Source organism: Eumetopias jubatus, unplaced genomic scaffold (assembly GCF_037043125.1).
Source record: "Eumetopias jubatus isolate StellerSeaLion01/CBP00866 unplaced genomic scaffold, mEumJub1_p1.0 scaffold_11, whole genome shotgun sequence".
NCBI classification, from domain to species: Eukaryota; Metazoa; Chordata; class Mammalia; order Carnivora; family Otariidae; genus Eumetopias; species Eumetopias jubatus.
In genome coordinates, this window is record NW_028274817.1 from 3,526,410 (window position 1) to 3,548,987 (window position 22,578).

The 22,578-nt window shown below is 40.8% G+C and overlaps 1 protein-coding gene across 1 annotated transcript in view; it reads right to left on the minus strand.

Annotated features, from left to right (window-relative positions):
* Positions 1–22,578, minus strand: part of TMEM185A (transmembrane protein 185A) — a 34,194-nt gene that overhangs the window by 10,387 nt on the left and 1,229 nt on the right. The window contains exons 2-3 of the mRNA XM_028096525.2: positions 3,600–3,776; positions 1,322–1,529 (exon numbers count right to left, since the gene is read on the minus strand). Of these exons, the coding sequence (XP_027952326.1) occupies positions 1,322–1,529; positions 3,600–3,776 (385 nt within the window). The remainder of the gene's footprint in view (positions 1–1,321; positions 1,530–3,599; positions 3,777–22,578) is intronic.

Consider the following 22,578-nt stretch of genomic DNA (forward strand, 5'->3'; position numbering starts at 1 on the left):
CCATGCAGAGGCCTGACAGGTACCAGGTTGCCCGGGGACAAGGAGGGTCTCTGGGCTTCCCTCAGATGGCCCTCCCTCCATGGTCGCTGCTGTGGGGCCGGCCATGCTCCCCTGTGCCCGTGCCCTCTCCCCGGTGGAGACTAAGCGTCCTGGCACTCAGGGCCCAGGGTCCCGTTCCATTGGGTTCCCACAGAGCCTTGCTCCCTCACCAGCCCTCTCTACGGGAAGCCTTCCAGCCCACTGCCACTCTCCTTCCTCCACTTGTTACTCACCCAGCTCAAAACCAAGCCTCCCTAGCATCCAGTTCTCCTCTCGCCCCATCTGTATAGAGCTTTGGACCCTCAGCTTCCATGCGGTTCGGTGTGCAGGCTCTGGAGTCGGGCTGACTGACATGTGATCCTGGCCCCGGCCCTGCCCCTTAACGAATGGCCAGGAACAAATCCCTTCCCCTGTCATAAAACAGGGGTGGCTGCTGCATCTACTTCACGGGGTTGTTGTGCATCTTCACCAAGACACTACTGCCTGGGAAGAAACCAGCCCGGTGCCTGGCGCACAGTAAGTGCTCAATAAATGTGACCTGTCATCATTTTCCATACTGGTATTAGTACTGCTCACACCGCTTTTGGGTTCAGCTGCGTCTCCCCTATGTCGAGGCACAACGGGCTCAAAGCGAACCAGAGAGCAGATGAAGTGCCAGATCACAGGGTCTGCGGTGGCGTGGCGCTCGCTCTGAGGTGCCCGTGTGCCTGGGCTACACAGGACCGCTTCCTGAAGCAAGCACGAGTCTAGGTATTGCTGTGAAAGGACTGCCTTTCAGTAAAGACTATGCTCGAGACTGTGGGTGGTTGCATCAAATGAGTTAGAAAGCCTGAGGTTTCTTGGAGAGGACGAAATTCTGTTTCAAGACGCCAGCATCAACTCGGGCTGCATCTTCAGCCTACCGGTCCGCCCTATGAATTTCAGACTTGTCAGCCCTACTGGTCCATGAGCCAGATCCTTAAAATTAATCAATTGCACTCTCTCTCCCCCTCCCTCCCTTCCTTCCTCCCTCCCCCCTTTCCCCACCTCTCCTATTGGCTCTGTTTCTCAGGAGAAGCCTGACCAACACCGGGGACCAGGTAAAGCCACGGAGCTGGACGGAGCCTGCGTCCTAAGTCAAGAAAGAGAACCATGATTATTTCCATTAGCTTTTGTTTCCTTATGTACCATAATCTAGAGTTACAGACTAATCTCTTCCTAACAAAGGGCAAGAAACGTACATTACAATAACAGACCAAAAGATTTTACTTTTTAAAACATTCTTGAATATATGAAATCTCACCTCTAGTGACCTGTCATGTCGAAAGCCCCAAACACAAGCTGCAACGGACACCGGGGAGACAAAGAACAGCGGCATGAAGACCAGAAGCCAGAAATGGCTTCCTCTTTCAATCCTGTCACAGACCAGAACTTCAAACATCAACAGGAGCAAGTGGATGCCCACTGCAATTAACATGGCTTTAAACTCCACACACGTTTCTCCTTCTGCTCTAAAAAGGGACATCAGAGGAAGAAGAAGAAAAATACTCAGTTCAGAATCTCCAAAACAGGCAGGCAGTCCAGGGCAAATATCAACAAAACTTATATTGATACTATGAACAATATTTATAAATCGAACAAAAAGCAAAGGAAGTTAGGTAAAGAGTGAACTTACACTTAATCTTTAATAGGCAATCTTTCAAACGCCAAAGAACTACTACATGACAATAAATGAACATTACAATCAAACCAGACAAAGTTTTAACTGGATAACGACATTCTCAGAAGTGACAGCCAGAGTTATTACTGCCCTGACAGTAAACATAAATGCTTGTGTTCAAAACTTTAAACTACTCCCAAGATTATTCAAGCTGATTGCTTCTACTACTAAAAACGGACAAACATCCCTTAAATCTCATGATCCTCATCTCTCAACAAATTAAAAACCATGTAAATCACATTTCATGCAATACTATAAAAATAACTAGCTTTATGAATAAGTGTGGGTTATATTTCAAGAAAATATAGTAACTATTGTTAGGTGCTATTTTAAAAATGCCGATAAAATTATGAACGTCTTTTTATTTTCCTTTCTATTCCATGAGGATGAATTAACACCTGCAGATGAAAGAGAAGGAAGAGCAGTTAAAACTGTTTTTAAACAAAATCAGGTTAATTAGCTGTTTAAGCACCATGCAGGAACTCATCAGATTAACAACTGAAAAATAATTAGGTCGCTAAACAGGGAAATGCTAAAAAATGCATGTGGAAGGCCTACAGTGTTTCATTCAAAATACAGATAAACATTTATGATGTATCTTCTAGGTGATAAATAATACCTGAGGTTAGGACAGAGAGAAAATGAAGCCAGTGGTCACCTGTACAGGACCCACCAACATTCCACCAAAGGACCACCCCTGCACACTCACTACATTCAACTACACACACACAGTTCCTTTCCTCGCTCCAAAAATCTTAAATTAAACCAACAGGGCAAAGCTCAAATAGGTTCTCAATATCAATTAGTGGAACCTAAAATGTTTAGGTATTTAACTTTTCATTCTTTGAGTCATAAATATTAGGTATCTGAAAATATCTCATAAAAAAGAAAAGATTTGCCAGCTGAACAGGTAATCTTAAAAAAGAAAAAAGGAAGTCTAAGGACCTTAAAACAGCTACAACACAAATGTCCCCCATCTGCCAAGGCTCTCTGTAGGACTATTTTAAAGTTCCTAGCTATGCGTGTGGCAATGTATGTGACGTGGGCTAATCAAGACTGAAACACCTGCACTTCTTGCACGTGAGCAGCTGCCCACGTGGCACTCCTTCCCTCCCCGTCTTCCTGCTGAGGGTTGAGAACAGCCCCTCAAGTCTCCCTTTTCCCTTTCTGAAGTGCCAGCCTCTGAGAGGGAGAAGAGACTCTCTGGGCCCCAGCAGCACTAGGCTGCACACCGGAGCTGAGCCAACTCCAGGAACCTGAAAGGGCTGCGGCAGCCGAGAAGAAAGGCACAGAGTGAAGGTAAAGCTTACCCCTCTGCCTGGCCCCCAAAGGCTCTGCTCTCCTTCACAGCATCTGGGCCTCATCTTGCCCTGTCTCAGCGACATACTGTTTCCTGGCCAAGCTACCCTCCCAACACACATACTGCTAACAGTCCTAAAACCCCAGGATTAGGAGATTGGGACAAGGGGAACCCCAATTCCAGGACTGAACTGGAGACAGATATATCCCTGATGATCAAAGCCAGGCTTCTGTTTTATAGAACTGCTCCTGCAAACATGATAGTTTTATACTTCCTAGCCCAGCATGGTACAACAGTTCGATATTTTGGATGCATTTTCTACTACGTTGGCTTTTGTGGGCTGGCTAGGATCTTAAGCACCCGAAACGACACTGCTTTTATTTAAAAATGCGTATCAAACCCCTAATTTTTAAACTACTTAGAAGAGAACTCAGTTTGCCTATATTATAGTTCTTACAAAACCCCAGATAGGCTGAAAAAAAATAGTCCTTAATCAAAAGTGAAAAACAAGATATTGCTCCCTCAGGGTAGAGACCAGCGGGTTTTATAAAGCAGTATTACCGATATTGGGGATTTCGTGCCCAGACTCCAGTTCCAACTGAGGCTCCAACAATGACCATCAACTTCCACAGCCATATTGGAGCAAAGACAGCCCAGTAACTCCACTGAATGATGCCATCCAGACGAAGGGCCAGCAGCACAGAGAACAGCAGGAGACAGGCATAGATGAGGAATTTACTAGGAGAAAAGTAAAATGATTAAAGATGACTCACTTTTACAACTATGTGATACTGAAAGGGAGAGTCATAACAGCAGTATTTTTGAGCACGTGTAAAGAGTCACTAATTCAACAATCATGTATTGAAAAGCTCTATGTAGTAGACATACTGTGTTAGGGGATCCTGGAAACATAAAGGAGACTAAAATAAACGTTCCCTGCTTTCCAGGGCTTTCTGGTAGGAGGGAGGCCACACAGAAACATAGAATTTTAATACAGCCTATGGTGCGTGCCGGAATGGTGAGCGTGCAGAGCATGACGGGAGCCCAGAAGAACAAATCTGGGTTCTGTCTGGGGGCACTAGGAAGCAGAGAAGTGATGCCCCTGGAACTGGTTCCAGAAGATACACGGAAAGCTGCCAGGCAAGAAAGCTGAGAAGAGGAAGCATTCCAAGCAGAAGGAACAAGATGTACCAAAACATGGAGACTGAAAAAGGCTGACATGTTTAGGATATGGTCAGGTTTTGTCACTGGCTAATTATTTGATTCTATTTTTAAAAAGATATGGCATTTTTAATCTGCTGTGTTCAGATACAGTAACATTTTAGTACCTGTATTATACTTTCTGTGGCTGAACAGATTATATACACACACATACACACACTCACATTTCACATAAAAGGGACTTCCTGCAGAGGATGTCCTTAAAATATTAATTAGAAATTACACTGTTGAGGACTTCTAGTTCTAGCTTTGATGAAGTAAGAGGAATGGGGCTTTTCTTCCCACCTTAAACAATAAACTGGACAAAATATAGGAAACAAGAGTTTTCAGATACTGGACAACAAAGGCTGTGTCCAGCAAAGGACTGTGATGACAGGAAGGAAAGAAGGAAAGAAAGAAAGGAGGTGAGTTTAATTACTGCTCCAGCTTACTGCCTAGAGGCAGTTCCTAGGACCAGCAAGAAGGTATAACACCCAACCCTATTGACGATTACATGAAATGTAAATGGTTTACCAGTTAAAAGACAAAGACTGTCGGATTGGATTAAAAAGCAGGACGACTATATGCTATCTAAAAGAAACCCACTTCATCTGTCTATAAAATCACAGATTAAAACTAAAAGGACAGAAAAAGTTATACCTAGCAAGCACTAACCAAAAGAAACCTGGAGTGACATATTAATATGTTTCAGTCTTCTACTGTTGCTCTAAGAAATCACCACAAACTTAGCAGGTTAAAACAATACAACTTTCTTATCTCACAGTTATATATGTCAGAAGTCCAGACAAGCTTGGTTAGTTTTGCTGCTCAGATGCTTATAAGGCTGAAATCAAGATGTCAGTTGGCTGGCCTCTTATCAAGGGATTCTGGGAAGAATCTGCTTCCAAGTTCATTCAGGTTGCTGGCAATTTGGTTTCTTGTGGCTGTAGGACTGAGATCCCAGTTTCTTCACTAGCTGTCAGCTTGGGGCTGCCCCTCGATCCTAGAGGTCTCTCTCTGACGAAGCCTTTGCATCTCGAAGCCAGCAACAGCATATTGAATCTTTCTCACACGTAGGTTTCTTCTGACTTCTCCTTCTACCACATTGCTCCTGCTTCCAGCAAAAGTTCTCTGCTTAAGAGCTCATGTGATTAGACTGGGTCCACCTGGATAATCCAGGATACTATTCCTATCAAGTCCATAACTGTGGTGGGCAGAATTCTAAAGATATTCCCCAAAATTCCTGTCCCCTGGTTATTCAATCAAACACTAATCTAGGCACTACCAAGAAAGGACTTTGTAGATGGAATTAAGGTTACTAATCAGGGGACCTTAAAATAGGGAGATGAACCTAGATTATCCAGGTGAGCCCAATGTAATCATATGAATCCTTAAAAGCAGAAAAAGGAGGCCTACAAGTGGAGAGATGTAGCAGAAGAGGAGAGACGGGTTGGAAGGGGAGGTCCGAAAAATTCTAAACATGAGAAGGATTCAACCTGCCTTTGCTGGCTTTGAAGATGGAGGAAGGGAGCCATGAGCCAAGGAATGCAGGCAGATTCTAGAAATTGAGGATGATTCCTGCTGACAGCCAGTAAGAAAAATGGGGTTCTCAGCCCTACAACCGCAAGGAACTAAATTCTGACAACAACCCAAAAGGGTCTGGAAGCAGATTAATCCCCAGAGCCCCAGAAAGGAATGCTGCCCTGCCCACACCTTGATTTTGGCCTTGTGAGACTCTAAGCAGAAAATCCAATTTAGCCCTGCTATACCTGTACTTCTGACCCACAGAAGTGTGAGATAATAAGTTCTGTGTAGTTTTAAGACACTCAATCTGTGGTAATTTGTCATGGAAACAATAGAAACTAGCACTATAACCTTAGATACTTCTGCAAAGTCCCCCTTACCATGTAACAGGACAGTCAGAGGTTCCAGGGCTTAGGGCCTGGATATCTTTGGGGGGTCACTCTGCCTGCCACAATATAAGGCAAGTATGTTTCTGAATAAGAAATATTACCAGGGACAAATAGGGGCAGTTCATAACGATAAAGAGGTCAATTTGTTGAAGAGGATCTAACAACTGTACATACTTGTGTACCTAATAACAAAGCTTCACAATATATGTAGAAAATATTAAGGAAAAATAGAAAAATCCATAATTATTGAAAATTAACACTTCTCTCTCAATAACTGATAGAACACATAGAAATTACTAAAACTGTATCAACCAACATGACCTAATTGATACTGATAAAGCATTCCTCCTACAACAGCAGAATACAAATTCCTTTCAAATGCAGCACATGGAATATTCACCAAGACAGACTGAACTCTGGGTCATAAAACAAGACTCAACAAATTTAAAAGGATCAAAATCATACAAAGTAAATCTCTATACACAATGAAATTAAACTAAAAATCAACAACAGAAAGATATCTGGAAAATTCTCAAAATGCTTGCAAATTAAACAACACTATTCTAAATAATCCATAGGTAAAACAAACACAAGGAGAATTTGAAAAATTCCAGACTAAATGAAAGTGGACATACAGCTTACTAAAATTTGTGAGCTCCAACTAAAGCAGTACTTAAGGGAACGTTATAGCATCAAATGTTTTTGTTAGAAAAGATCTAAAGTCAGTGATCTAAGATGCCCCTTAAGACACTAGGAAGAGGGGCACCTGAGTGGTTCAGTTGGTTGGGCATCTGCCTTTGGCTCAGGTGCTCAGCGGGGTGTCTGCTTCTCCCTCTCCCTCTGCCCCTCCCCCTACTTTTGCACCCTCTCCAGTTCCCTCTCTCTCAAATAAATAAATAAAATCCTTTTTAAAAAAAGAAAGTAGGAAAAGAAGGAAATTTTAAAAAGTAAGCAGAAGGAAGGAAATGATAAATACAAGTGCAGAAAAAAAATCAATGAATCTAAAACCTGGTTCTTTGAAAAGATCAAGAAAAAGAGTAAATCTGTAGCCAGAGTGATCAGACAAAAATAGTAGACAAAAATCACCAATATCAGAAATGAAAGCAGGGACATTACTACAAATCCTACAAACATTACAGAGATTAGAAGGGGATATTATGAACAACTTTACGCAAGTAAATTTCTTGAAAGAAAGACATTATCAAAGTTCACACAAGAAGAAATACTTTCACATCCCTATATCTATGAAATAAATTAAAATTGTAGTTAAAATCCTTCTCATGAAGAAAATGTCAAGCTCTGAAAAAAACCTATCAAATACATAAAGAAGAAATAGTACCAACTTTGCACAAATTCTTACAGAAAAAGATGGGAGAGGGGTATTTCCCAATTTATTTTATGAGGCCAGCATTACCCTGATACCAAAACCTGATCAAGAAAGAAAACTATAAACCAATACCCTTCATGAACATAGACGCAAAAACCCTTCAAAAATTATCAAACTGGGGTGTCTGGGTGGCTCAGTCATTAAGCGTCTGCCTTCGGCTCAGGTCATGATCCCGGGGTCCTGGGATCGAGCCCTGCATCGGGCTCCCTGCTCAGCGGGAAGCCTGCTTCTCCCTCTCCCACTTCCCCTGCTTGTGTTCCCTCTCTCGCTGTGTCTCTCTGTCAAATAAATAAATAAAAATCTTTTTAAAAAAATTATCAAACTGAATCCAGCGATATATAAAAAGGATATTACAGTATGACCAAGTGTGGTTTAGTCAGGATTGCAAGCTTGGCTTAACATTTGAAACGAATAATGTAATTCACTGTATTAACAGAATGAAAAAAAATGATTATCTCAACAGTTTCAGCAAAAGCATTTGACATAATTCACTACCCATTCAACATAAAAGCTCTAAACAAATTAAGAATAGAAGGGTATCTATGAAAATAATGTTTAATGGTGCAAGACTGAACATTTTCCCTATAGAAACAAGGCAAGTACCTCCACTTCAATACACCTATTCAGCATTGTACTGGAGGTCCTAGCCATAACAATAATACATGAAAAAGAAATAAGAGCAATAAAGAATTGAAAGGAAGGAGTAAATCTGATACTTGCAGACAACATGACTATCTGTGTAGAAAATCCTCACTAATCTACCCCCCAAAAAACCCATTTCCAAATCAAATAAGTGAATTTAGCAAAGTTGCAGGGTACAAAGTAAATGTACAAAAAATATTACTGTATTTCTTTATGCTAGCAATGAAAAACTGGACACTGAGATTTAAAAAAAAAACAACTATCATTTACTGGGGCGCCTGGGTGGCTCAGTCATTGGGCATCTGCCTTCGGCTCAGGTCATGATCCCCGGGTCCTGGGATCGAGCCCCGTGTCGGGCTTCCTGCTCCGTGGGAAGCCTGCTTCCTCCTCTCCCACTCCCCCTGCTTGTGTTCCCTCTCTCGCTGTCTCTGTCAAATAAATAAAATCGTTTTTTAAAAAACCTATCATTTACTGCAACTTTCCTATAAATCTAAAACTATTCTAAAATTAAAAGTTCATGAAAAAACTGCCATTTACAAACATCATCAAAATATGAAACACTGAAATAAACAAAATATGTGCAAGACTTGGACACTGAAACCTACCAAACACTATCGAGAAAAATTAAAGATCTAAATAAACGGAGAGATATACCATGTTTATAGATTAGAAAATGGAATACTGTTAAGATTTACATACTCTGTGTATTAATTTCCTATGGCTCCTATAACAAATTACCACCAACTTGGTGGCTTAAAATAATAGACATTTATTCTCTTATAGTTCTGGAGGCCAGAGGTCCAAAATAGATTTCACTGTTTTCACTAAGATGTCAGCAGGGCCCATTCCCTCCGGAGACCTGGGGGAGAATCCATTCCTTGCCTTTTTCAGTTTCTATAACTATATTCCTTGCACTCCTTAGGCCTCTTTCTCCATCATCAAAACCAGCAGTGCAGCATCTTCAAATCTTTTTCTTTGATCACATCACATTGCCTTCTTGTGTTAATAGTACGTCCTTCTGCCTCCTTCTTATATGGAAACCCATGATTGCATTTAGGACCCACCTAGATAATCCTAGATACTGTCCCCATCTCAAGATCTTTAACTTAATCACATATTTTATGACATAAGCTAATATTCACCTTTTTGCCACAGAAGGTAATATTCACAAGTTCCATGGATAGGAAGTGGTTATCGTTGACAGCCATTATTTAGCCTACCACACCCAACAAAGTACTCTAAAAATTCAACACAATCCCAATGAAAATTCCTCTGTAGAAACTGACACAGTGATTCTAAAAGTTATGTGAAAATGAAAGGACCCACTGCATGGAGCACTGGGTGTTATGCACAAACAATGAATCATGGAACACTACATCAAAAACTAATGATGTAATGTATGGTGATTAACATAACAATAAAAAACTTAAAGAAAATTAAAGGACCCATAATGGGCAAAATAATTGTGAGAAAGAACAAAGTTGGAGAATCTACACTACATGCTTTCAAGGCTTATTATAAAGTTACAATAATCAAGACGATGTGGTATTAGCATCAGGACAGATACAGAGAACAGAATGGAATCCAAAAACAGACTCATACATATATGGTCAGTGAATTTTTGACAAAGGTGCCAAGGCAATTCAATGGAGAAAGGATTGTTTCAACAAATGGTGTTGAAACGGATGGATAGATAAGGAACATGCACCTACACTCTCAACCTCATGGCTTATACAAACATTTATGTGAAATCGATCCCAGACCTACACATAATAGCCAAAACTGTAAAACATCTAGGAAACATAGGAGGGGAAAACACTTGCCACCTAACGTTAGGAAAAAATTTCTTAGATGGGATACAAAACTGGACTTCTTCAAAATTAAAAACCATCAATCTCCAAAAGAGACAATTTAAAAAATGAAAACCCACAAGCCACAAACTGGGAGAACCTATTGTGAAAATATATATCTGACAAAGTACCTGTACCTAGTACATATAAAGGACTTTTACAACTAAAAAATAAGGAAACAATCTAATTTAAAAATGGCCAGAAAAGATAAGAACAGACACTCCATCAGAGAAGTTATATAAAAGGCAAATAAGCTCATGAAAAGATACTCAATATTTCCAGGCATTAAGGAAATACAATATCAATGCAATAAAATAACAAGATAAAACTACACATTCACAATGGCTAAAATTAAAATGATCAACTTAGACAATTATTGCTAAGGATGTGGAACTGGGATCCTCATGTATTGCTGCTGAGAATGCAAAACAGTATAGCCACTTTAGAAAACACTTTGGCAGTTTTTTTTAAAGGACATACTCTATGGCCCAGCAATCCCAGGCCTAGGTCGTTACTCAAGAAAATGAAAAGTGTAGTCCACACAAAGACTTGCATTCAAATGTTCAAAGCAGCTTTATTTGTAATAGCCACTGGCACCAACCCAAATGTCCATCAACTGGTGAACAGTTAAACTAATGGTGGTATATCTGTTCAATGGAATACTAATCAGCAGTAAAAAGGAACAAAGTAGGGATGCATGCAACAACACGCATAAACCTCAAATGCACTATGCTAAGTAAAGTAACTCAAACTGAAAACAACATACTGTACAACTCCATTTAGTTGATGTTCTGAAAAAGGCAAAAAGTATAGATACAGAAAATATATCAGTGTGGTTACCAGTGGGTTTCTGGGAGGAAAAAGTTGACTACAAAGGGACATGAGGGAATTGTTTTTGCAGTGATGGAACTGTGCTGTATCTAGCTCTTCGGGTGGTGGTTACACAAACAGATGCATTTATCAAAATGCAGAGGAATATGCACTAAAAAAGGATAAATTTTACTGCATGTAAAATATAGTTCAATAAAGCTGGCATATCTATTGATGTACCTGTGTGTACACACCCCCCTCAGTAGCTGACATTTACAGGACGTTTATGACATGTCAAGACTGAGCTGCTTTTCATGCACTATCTCACTTCAGCCTCACAGCAGGCCTTGCGAAGGAGGCACCTTCACTATTCCCATTTTACAGATGAGGAACGAAGGCTGAGAAGTTAAATAACTTGTCCAAAGAGCTAGCAGTTCACAGAGCTGGGATTCACACTAAGATCTATTTGACATTTGACCCCAAAGTCCTTTTAATACTGACATTATACTGATAATTCAACATTCTTGGAAAAGCATCTGCAGAGATACACACTGAGAATTAACAATGATCTCCAGTGGGGAGGATTAAGGACAGTCTTTACATTCTTATGACTAGTTTTTTTTCAAGGTACACGTACTGTACTTGCATTATGAAAAACAATGTAAGAAACTTCAATTGGAAAAAAGGGGGAGGTTCTAAGGAGACGGGACCTACAAAAGTCAACTCAGAAGCAAACCTCCAAGAATGTAAACCACAGTGGGAGGACCATCGGATTTGGAAAGGTTGCTAACTAGAATATATATATTGCCTTTTTGTGCCATAGTATTCTCGTGTATAAAATCAGAGTAATATATACCTCATAAGGTGGTTGTGAGTACAAGATAATGAATATGAAAAGTGCTTTGTGTAAAGCACTACATTAGAGGTTCTCAAAATTTTTTGTATCAGGACTCCTTTACATTCTTAAAAATTACTGAGGAACCCAAAGAGCTTTGTTTATATGGGTTATACCCACTATTATTTACTGTATCAGATTTTTAAACTTATTTTTTGAAATACTTATTCATTTAAAATAACAAGTCATTATATATTAACATAAGTAACATAATTTTAATGAAAAAATCATTTTCCAAAATTTGTACAGGTTTGAAAATTTTTTAAATGTTTGGCTTCATAAAAGACACCTAGGTTTTAATATCTACATCTGCATTCATTCTATTGCAATATGTTGTTTTGGTTCAAGCATATGAAGAAAATCTGGCTTCACAGAGATTTGTAGTTAGAAACAAACTGAGTATTTTAATAGCTCTTTCAGATAATGGTGGATATTCTTCTTTGACAGGATACCAAAAGTCAACCAGTGGTAGTTTCCTGAAGGTTAACTGTGATGTGGAATCTGAAACCCTATCAACTGAACTTTTTGTAGTCTGGTACATTAAAATCCATTGGTCTCTCTGGCACTTTGAAGGAATGTTTTGTCCCTGCATATTTATAATAGCATGTAGGTTGATTGGAAAATATGAGTTCGCTAATAAAGATCTTTCAAATGCTGACACATGTCACTATACAAAGGCAAAAATCACATTAGTTGTTGTCATAACCCATTTCATCAGAAATATGTAAGTATTGGGAGGCTGTCAAGTTCATGGGGGTAGACAAAACTTTTCAGAAATTCTGATTTTCCCTTGAAAGCTCAAATTTTTTGAGCTTTTGCTGTTTGCAAAAACACCATCAGTTGTTCTCCTTGTTGAAAACACTGAAGGCACTCCAACAAGTTTTCTTTTACATTTTAAGTTAGATTTGTGTTTATTATGTATCAGTGCTGTTATTTCCAAGTTACAGGTTCACTTGGATTTTCAAGAAAAATGTCTGCCAAGTGCCCTAACACAAACAGCCACAGTCTTGCCTGTGAGTTGTCCTCCCAGGTAAAAACGGTATTCCACGAAGAAAGGCAGCTTGCAGCCCAGGCACACAAGTGGCGGTTTTTTTGTTGTCATCGTTTGGTTTTCTTGTTGTTGTTGCTGTTGTTGAAGTAATCTCTGCACCCAACGTGGGGCCTGAACTTACAACCCTGAGATCAAGAGTCAGAGGCTCTACTGAATGAGCCAACTGGGCACCCCCACAAGTGTTTTCCCTTGAGTCAACCACTGTACTTCAGTATACAGCTGACAGCCTTTCTGCATTCTTTCTATTTTGTCACACAGAATATTAAAAAAATGGATGTATACTCAAGGTCAGTATTTAGTGAGACTGGTATTTTTGTATGCTTTAAGGACATCCTTAGGGGAAGCTGGCTTTTTTTTTTTTTCCACTGCAAGCGTACTGCATTGAAGAATCCAGTGACTATTGGTACAGTTTCATGTCACCAGCTTGATTTGTGCTCAGGTGGCAGCAGTTTACCCAGCACTGCTTTGTCCCGTCAGTGCAAATGTCAATCCAGAGAGAGGCAAACAACATCTCAGTATTATGAAAACAGCTATGGCCTTGCAGAGCCCTAGAAAGGTTCTCGAGCGCCCCCCCCCAGGGGTCTGTGAAAAACGGTTTGCTAACTGCTGCACTGAATACATGTTAGTTATGATTATTAATGCTCAAAACTAAGGGAGGTTTTTACGAGCTGCTACAAAGACAAAGAGAGGTACCACTGAAAGACACCTAGGTAAGAAGGGCCTCACCACTAGACGCTGGAGAAGAGAAAGGCTTGAGGGGGACGCACAAGCTAATAGAAATGGAGTGATCACCACAGAGAAAGGAATCAGCACAAGCGACTTTTTCTTCTCTGAAAGCCCAGGGCGGAAGAGTGCAAAAACTAGAAAACCAGAACCAATTTGTCAACCAAAGCCTATGGCTACACATGTCATTACCAGAAACAATGGACTTGAAAACAGATTTTTGTTTAAAAAAAATAAGTGAATTAGAACATTAACAAATGCAAGGACAATGGTAAACATAGGATTCATAGGTAAATTAAATAATACATGGAGGTAAAATTTTTCTAAAGGATTTTCAAACTATAAACAAAAAATAGATGAGGTGCAGGGAGAGTAAACCCTCTGAGCTAAATTCATGATCTTCCCTAAAAGAGAGGTGTTTTTTTTTTTATTTAATTGAAGAAAATACTAGAAATATCAAAACGTTTAAAATGTTGGGGAAGTGATTACTTTATAATTTTTGATGTAATTTAAAAGGAAATTAAGAGTTCAGGGTCTATTACATGAAAAACGAAAAACAGAAACTTAGAACAGATAATAATACAAAAATATAATTCCTACTTCAAATACTGGGGTTGAAAAATTATAAATAGGATGAAATGTTCTTGTATTACTCTCCTATTGCTGTCATACAAAGTTACCACCAACCTTGTGGTTTAAAAAGCATAAACTCATTATCTTTACTGTTCCAGACATCAAACGTCTGAAATGATTCTCTCACTGGGCTAAAATCAAGGTACCACCAGAGCTGTGATCCTTCCAGAGCCTCTAGAAAAGACTGTTTCCCTGCCTGACCAGCTTCTAGAGGCTGCTTGTAGCCCGTTGGCTCATGGCCCCTTGCTCCAGTTTCAGAGCCAGCAGGAGAGAGTCCAGTCCTCCTTACAGCGACTCACTCTGACCTCCTGCCCTTCCTCTTCTACATTTAAGACTTGTGATTATCAGCCTCGCCAGGGAATCCAGAATAATCTCCCTATTTTCAGGTCAGCTGATTAGCAACCTTAATTCCATCTGCTACATTAATTCCTCTTTGCCATGTAATGGAATATATTCCCAGGTTTCTAGAATTAGGATGTGGGTATATTTGGGGGATCATTATTCTGCTTACCAGAGACCTATTATAAGACAGTTCACTTACTGGATTAAAAAATAAAATCTAAATCTGTTGCATTTAAGAGTCACATTTGCAACTGATATCAAAAGTCAAACCAACTACAAGAAAGTAGAGGACAAAGGTTTATCATGTTTGGGTAAGGACAAGAGAAGCAGTTTACTAGTATAGCAATTTGGTAGATTTCAAAGATAAACTATTAAAATACTCAAATGACTAACAATGAAAATGTAAACAATGGAAGACTAGCAACTTGGCCATAGAAGATGGCAATAATCTGACCATTTTTCTATTAAGAATATACAGAGATTTCTTCATTGTGGGCTTCTTTCTACATGCTACTATTAAAATAATCACAGAGAAAGTAGAAAAAATTCCTAAGTAAACTATGGAAATGAACACTACAGTAGACAAAAAATAGCATGGTTCTATAGAGAGAGTCAAGTAGCAGGACAAAAATTACACTTCCTTTACATACATACAGATTTTTCCAGATGGAGGAGAAAAAGGATCATGGGCACTGATACACAATAAACACAAATGTAACGGGGGCACATGATGGAATGAGCCCTGGGTATTGTATGCAACTGATGAACCACACTAAATTCTACCCCTGAAACTAGTAATACACTCTATGTTAACTAACTTCAATTTAAATAAAATCTTTAAAAAATTAAATTAAAAACTGTTTGAGTGCCTTCAATGTAAGGAATGTATAAAAATGAGGGGCGCCTGGGTGGCTCAGTTGCTGGGCGTCTGCCTTCGGCTCAGGTCATGATCCCGGGGTCCTGGGGTTGAGCCCCGCATCGGGCTCCCTGCTCCACGGGAAGCCTGCTTCTCCCTCTCCCACTCCCCCTGCTGGTGTTCCCTCTCTCACTGTCTCGCTGTCAAATAAATAAATAAACTCTTTTAAAAAAAAAAAAAGAGGAACATATAAAAATGAGAAAGGAAGTCTCTGCCCTTTAGTTGCTCAAAGACTAATAGGAACAAAGGGAGGTGATCGATCAACATGTAACTATGTATCACTGTACACCAGTACATGGAAAATTGGTTTCTCTGGGAGAGCTGGGAAGGGAGGTGGGATTTGGGCAGTAAATTGGGGACAGGGAATTCCAGACAAAGGGATAAGATCGTATAAAGTATGAAACAGTTTTGTTGTATCCCAGGGGACTGGAACATGCAGAGTAAATTGTAAATCTTGGGGGGTGAGGAGCTAGGCAGATAGGAGGAAAGGCACCAGAGAAAATAAGAGGAAAGTATGCTGGGGTAACAAGGTAGGGGGATTTGAATATTAAGATAAAGTCCTTGGAATTTATTATTAGGCAATGGGAAGCCACTGAAGATTTTCTGAGCAAAAGAAAGGTATAGAAGGCATAGAAGAATGTGTAAGGTAGATTATAATTGGCAGAGACTGGAAGCAGAAAATCTACACAATTCATAATAAACTGACAACAATGGATTTAACATTGCCTAACCATATGGATCTTTCTAATTGTTCACTTGTGAAGCAGTGCAGCAGAGCTGAAGAGATCATTTGTGCAACTCTGTTTGAACTTTCGGTTCTTCATGAGCAAAATGCAGATAATACTATCTCTACAAGGCAGTGCTGAGGTAAGAATTAAATAATCTATCAGAAAGCCCCTATTGCAAGGCTTGGCACCAAGCAGGTAATACTCAATAAATGTTTGTTTCCCTCCTTAAGTAATGACTAAATCCATGATGAAACAGAACACTACTGGAGAATATTTAAAATACTAGTAAAACCAAACAAATACCAAAACATCCAGGCTGCTCCCAAAGCAAAACTCAGAGAAAACATATCCAAAAGTGGAACTAAAAGCAAAGAAGAAAAGAAAGAAAAAAAGGCAAACGGAAAACTAGTGAACTAAGTTTCTATCTAAGAAATTTAGGGGGAAAAATACCAAAGGAGCTGAAATATGGAAGTAATAAAACTAAAAGCAGAAATACAGATACAAAAGTGGAACCAATCAGTAACAACAAGAGCTGGTTCTTTGAAAAAATGAACAACTACAAAGTTGATCAAATAAATTAATATATTCAAATTTTAGAAGATGTAATTTATACACACATTTGTAATTGGGGGAGAAGGAACAGTATGTCAACTATACCAACACATTTGAGAGCCAAGTAAAAAAGATGACTGCATATCAAAGAGGGAATTCCAAACCTGATTGGCAAGCAGAAAATATGATGCAGCAATAACACAATGACAAGAAATTTTTAAAAACGTCACAAAGCCTAAACTACTTTGACTCACTTTTCAAGAAACATTTAGACCAGAGTCCAAGTATAAAAATAGACTTTGCTTAATTCTCCACAAACCAGCAAATAGAGGTTCCGCTGGATACTGTGGCATCAACCACTACTTCCTCGATTTCACTTTCCAATTACACCTTTAAAATGGATGTATTCCACTCTATCAATCTGCAATGCTAGTACACAGTCACTAAATAGTTCCACAGGGGTCAAACTACAAAGCTAGCGTCCTCTCTGAAATGTATATGGAGCTTTCTTGCTTGAGGCTCAAATTCCCCCTCTCCACTTGGCCCAGAAGGGAAAGGGACGGAGGGAAGGAGAGAACATACCTAGGAAAGAGAGGACTCTGGTGTAAAAGTTCTAGTATCTGTTTTCTGCAAATCAAAAGAATACAACTTGGGGTGCCTGGGTGGCTCAGTTGGTTAAGCGTCTGCCTTTAGCTCAGGTCAAGATCTCCAGGTCCTGGGATGGAGGCCCCGCATCAGACTCCCTGCTCAGCGGGGAGTCTGCTTTTCTCTCTCTCTCTCTCTCTCTCTCTCTCTCTCTCTCCCTCTGCCCCTCCTCTCTGCTCATTCTCTCTAATAAATAAAATCTTTAAAAACAAACAAACAAAAAACCCCAAAAAATGCAACTGGACTCAGCTTAGATCAGTCTTTTCCAGTTAAATGCAGCAGGCACACATGCACACACGCGCGGCGCGCAAACACGCTCTGGGTGACACATCCCTGTGGGTGCTTCTCTGTCTACAACTTCAGAGAATGGCTCCAACTGACATACTGCTAACTGATACTCTCCCAAACTGTGAAAGGGACTGTATCTCTTACACTGAGCAGAACCTTACTGACAAAATTTAAGTTCTTCTAGTGGCGATTTTAACTGGTTTTATTTAGATGAAAAATGTTTAAGAGCATCTAACCAGAAGATATAAGAAAGCACAAAAGCCCAATAAAAACAAATCACTCTTAAGGAGGACTAGAATGAGGCCAGGCCGGAAGTTTATCAGCTACGCAATTGCGAGAGGAGGGGGTATCACTCTCTCCCTAAGCCTATCTCCTCCTGGGTTTGTTCACATATTAATTCACTAAGACTGGGGGATGTGGAAGCCCTGTGTAAATGATCAACTTTTCCTATTTTTTGCTGCTATTAGTATTCTACAAGAGAAAAGTTGTAACAATCTCACTTAGCAATCGTTATTTCTCACTACTAGGCCATAGCTGACAAAGTACGAATCATTAGATATAAAGAGCCTATCTCAAGTTCTTTTCAAGACTTTCATCTTGAATTCTAGTACAGGTATAGCCTATGATCAGGCAAGGCAATTAGAAACCCCGAGCTCAATATTGGGAAGCTCAACTCCTAGAGTCATAGGAAACCATCTAAAACTCCTCCTACCCACTCTCTCTCCCCTACAACAGAGTCTCCAATGGTACATGTCTATTTGTTCTCAACGTCTGCTCATTCAGCACATTTAGTGAATGCCTCAATATCCTGGACTTCAAAGGTCTCAAAGACAAGAGAAATATGTGTGTAATTATCAAGTAATGGGAATGATACTTTTAAAACCAGAAATTATGCATTCAAATGGGACTTGAGTCCCCCTGAGAGGCAATGAGCTAATTCCACTTCATTGCTCAAACCACCTTTGGAACTTTCCTCCTGGAATCGTCTTGAGAGCCTGCAGTCTGTCCTTCTGAATATCCTCAATGGTGCCAACTCTTCACTGCGAATGAATTTGATTTTTGGAAATGGCCAAAAGTCAGTCAGAGCCAAGTTTAGTGAATAAGATGTATGATCAAACTAGGTGGCACTATTTGGGTTCAAAAATGATCCATGATTACAAAGCAATGAGACGGATTTCCTTATATGATTTATAATCTGACTCCAAAGGAAATTTCAGATGAGTAACAAGGAATATGAGCAGTGGAATAGGTATATACATATTCCTCTTTTTCCTAAGTAACCTCTTTGAGGGATAACACTCATTTGGATGTGTAAGCTCAGATATAAGGTTTGCTTTGTGTAATCACAACTCATAAACAGAAGGCTCCTTGGGATATTGGACCCAATGTGGCATGGGCGGGCCTGTCACTAAATTAGAGAGGTAGCATGGCACGCAGGAATGAGCGCAGGCTTCAGAAAGAAACCGACTGACTCACTTTAGAATCCTGACCTGGCCCTTTGCTGCCTGTGCGACTCAAGGGAAGTCACAAGCTCGCTAAGACTGCGAAACAGGGCTGATCATCTAACTTGCAGGGTTGCTGCAAAGATCTGAGATAACGCTGAAAGCACCGACACTGTGCCCAACCCATGCTAGGTGCCCCATAAGTCATACCCATTATCAATAACAACCTCACTATAACTGAGAGGTTTTTCTTGCTCTGGGTGGCTTAAGATGACAGAACGACAGATAAACAGACGTGTGGGTGGTGGGTGAGTAGTTCATGAACAGTACCAACATGCGCTCACTACAAATGGATCTGGAGTGGCTTTAAGAAAAACTCAGTAATATGTAAATGATATTTGCAGTAATCATTCACACTACAGGTACTATTTTTAAATCATATGACATGTGTCACCTGCGGCGCTGCCACCACACAGACCTGTCACCACTGTCTGAGCATGCCAGGCCCTCTCATGAACCCTGTGCCTCTGCATCCTCTGTCCCTCCTCACTTGCCTTTCCTGCCCTCTGGGCTGAAAAAAACCCTACAATTATATCCCTCAAGACAGCTGTGGAACCTTCCCTGACTGCTCTGACAGAAGTGGAGGCTCTGCCCCTCGTGCTCCCACAGCATTTGGTTCCTGTCTCTGGAATGTCTCTTCCTGTGTTGAATTCTAATTTCTCTTCCCATTTCTGCTTCTCCTGCCAGGCTTGAGCATGGAGAGGAATTATATCTCACTTATTTTTGTACTTAAAGCACCTAGCACATCTCTTGGCACATAGTAGGAACTCAGGAGATGTTTGATGAATGAATGCTTTTTTTTTAAAGATTTTGTTTATTTGACAGAGAGAGACAGCAAGAGAGGGAACACAAGCAGGGGGAGTGGGAGAGGGAGAAGCAGGCTTCCTGCTGAGCAGGGAGCCCGATGTGGGACTCGATCCCAGGACCCTGGGATCATGACTTGAGCTGAAGGCAGACGCTTAATGACTGAGCCACCCAGGCGCCCAAATGAATGCTTTAAATATAAATATTTTACAAATGACTGGTAAAGGCCAGCCAGCTGTCTTTTGTTAACGATTACCAGAAATCGCATCTATTTTTCCTAAATTCAAAGAAGAGACAACTTACATAGAATGGTTTTAGAAGTTGCAGCATATGGAACTTTCTAAACACTACTGACCTCCTTAGTACTCCATGCTCACAGGACAGAACATCCAGAGCAGCATCCCTCAGCCTTCGTCCCAGTCCAGCACACCTGTGGGATGCACCTCACTGTCAGGAGCTCACTGCAGATGACTCAGAGAGCCTAGCAGAGTTCTCACCGCCTTCCAGCACTGCCTGGCTACCAGGGCTGAAGGGCCTTCTCCAAGCCAGCAACTCCAGCAAGTTAGCAGAAAATCCCAAGGCTCCATGGTGTGGCCAGGGTGCTGGCTTAATGCCACCTACTCCCAAATCCCCACCTTCCTACAAGCACCTCAGAATCAGTCCGCCAATTCTGTATATTGCTGGTAGTTGCCTGTTCAATGAGTAAGGCTCCCTCGCTGTTATGTGAGGAAGCCTCAGGCATTCAGACAAGGACTTGGTGGGTCCAGTGTGCCTGTTTCAGCGAGTCTTAACCTGTGTAACTAAAAAGAAGCTCACGATCAACCAGTTCTCCGCCAGAGCAAAATAGGCAGAGGGTCAGCCGGCAGCCCTGTGCACCTGAGCACTGACGTCTGGGAATCATTCTCTGCTACTGCAGTTTTCCAGAGCCTGGGCAATACAGCAGTGGGTTCAGACTCACCAAGATCAAAAGGTTGAAAAGGAGAGCTGGAGCCATGGCCCATGCCTTGGGAACCATAAAACCATGATAGTGACTATTTTTGTGACACACATAATCCACAAAGTAAAGGCAGCCACATTCTGCCTTAGTGTCATGGTCTGTCCTGTCTCTCTAATGGAATGGCTGCATTGTGAAGGAAGGAAGATGAGAAAAGGGACCAGGCCATAGACCACCACCAGGAAAGCAGAGATTGGAAGAAGCCATTTTAGATTTCTCCTATAGGCTCTGTAGAGTCATTCATTCATTCATTCATCCATCCATTCATTCCACAAATATTTAATAAGTCAGGTACGATTGCAGGTATACAGGATACCATAATGGACAGAATCATGGCCCTGGCCCCATGGAGCTTATAGTTTAGTAGGGGAGACAGACATTAATCAAATAAGCATACAAAGATAAGGGTACAAATAAGTGCTATAATGGAAGAATTCAGCATGCTACAGATATTGTATAAACAGGTATCAGTGGACTTAGGCAAGTCAGAAAGGCTTCTCTCAGCAAGTAACAAGTGAGCTGAGATCTCAAGGATAAATAAGAGTTAACTAGGTCAGGAGGAGAGGAGAGGGAAACATTCCTGACAACGAGAACAGCATGTGCCAAGGTCCTGGGGTAGGAGGGAGATGTTGAACTGGCTCCAAATTAGAGGCAGGGATAAAGGCAGCAGCACCAAGGTTAGAGGCCCTGGCCCCAGGTATCTTCCTGTCTACACCCCCTGGTTTGCACTCCAGCTGTCTAGAAGGCCCTCCTCAGCATGGAACAAGACTAACGAACAATGCCAAAAACTGGGTGTGCCCATGAGACACGACACATCATTAGCTAAAAAATCAGACTTGCCAATATTACCTGACCACTGTCTTAGCAGTCACCACTGTGAGGCAACACTGCTCACTCCCACTGAAGCAACACTGTATCAGGAAACTGGCGCCCTAAGAAAGGTCTTTAAACTTAGAGATGCATTTCAATCCCAGTAGAATTATTGATAAATATATAGATGGTTATTATAAATCTGTTTAGATAGCTAATATTTCATTGTAATTTTCATATTCCAAAGTTTTGGGGGTCGGGGAGAAGCTACAGGAAAAGAAAATGGTTAAGGATGTTCTGTGCAGCACCATTGTGCTTTGGCAACTGTTAGCCAGTTAGAACACCTGAGGCAGTTCTTGGGTTCTGAATTATCTGTCATCTTGCAAAATAGTCCTGGAACTATCTATGTGTAAAGCACTTTGCAATCAATCATTAATTTGGCTTCCCATCCTGCTGAGATTATATTCATTCTACAGATATAACAGGTAAGCGACTGGCTCAAGGATACAAAACAATTCAGGTTTTACTTACCTTCCTTACTACCCTTGCCAGTGTAGACACACAAGGCCCTTCCAACTCCAGCGCCAATCCTGCTACCCTGTAGATCAATCCTCACCCCTAGGAGCAGCAGAGGAAGGTGCTGCAGTCCCTTCTCCCTTACCTCCTCTCAACATGCTCCTCGATGCAGAATGCCTTCAAGGCCAACAACGATAATGACTGCACTGTGATTAGGACATTAGCACTCCAGACTAGAATATGAACTCAGCAGTGCTCAAAGAGGAATAGAGCACCTAGGAAGCCACAATGACTTGTAGCTTAAAATGGCACTGTCCCCAGGGAGACTGCGCTCCCAAG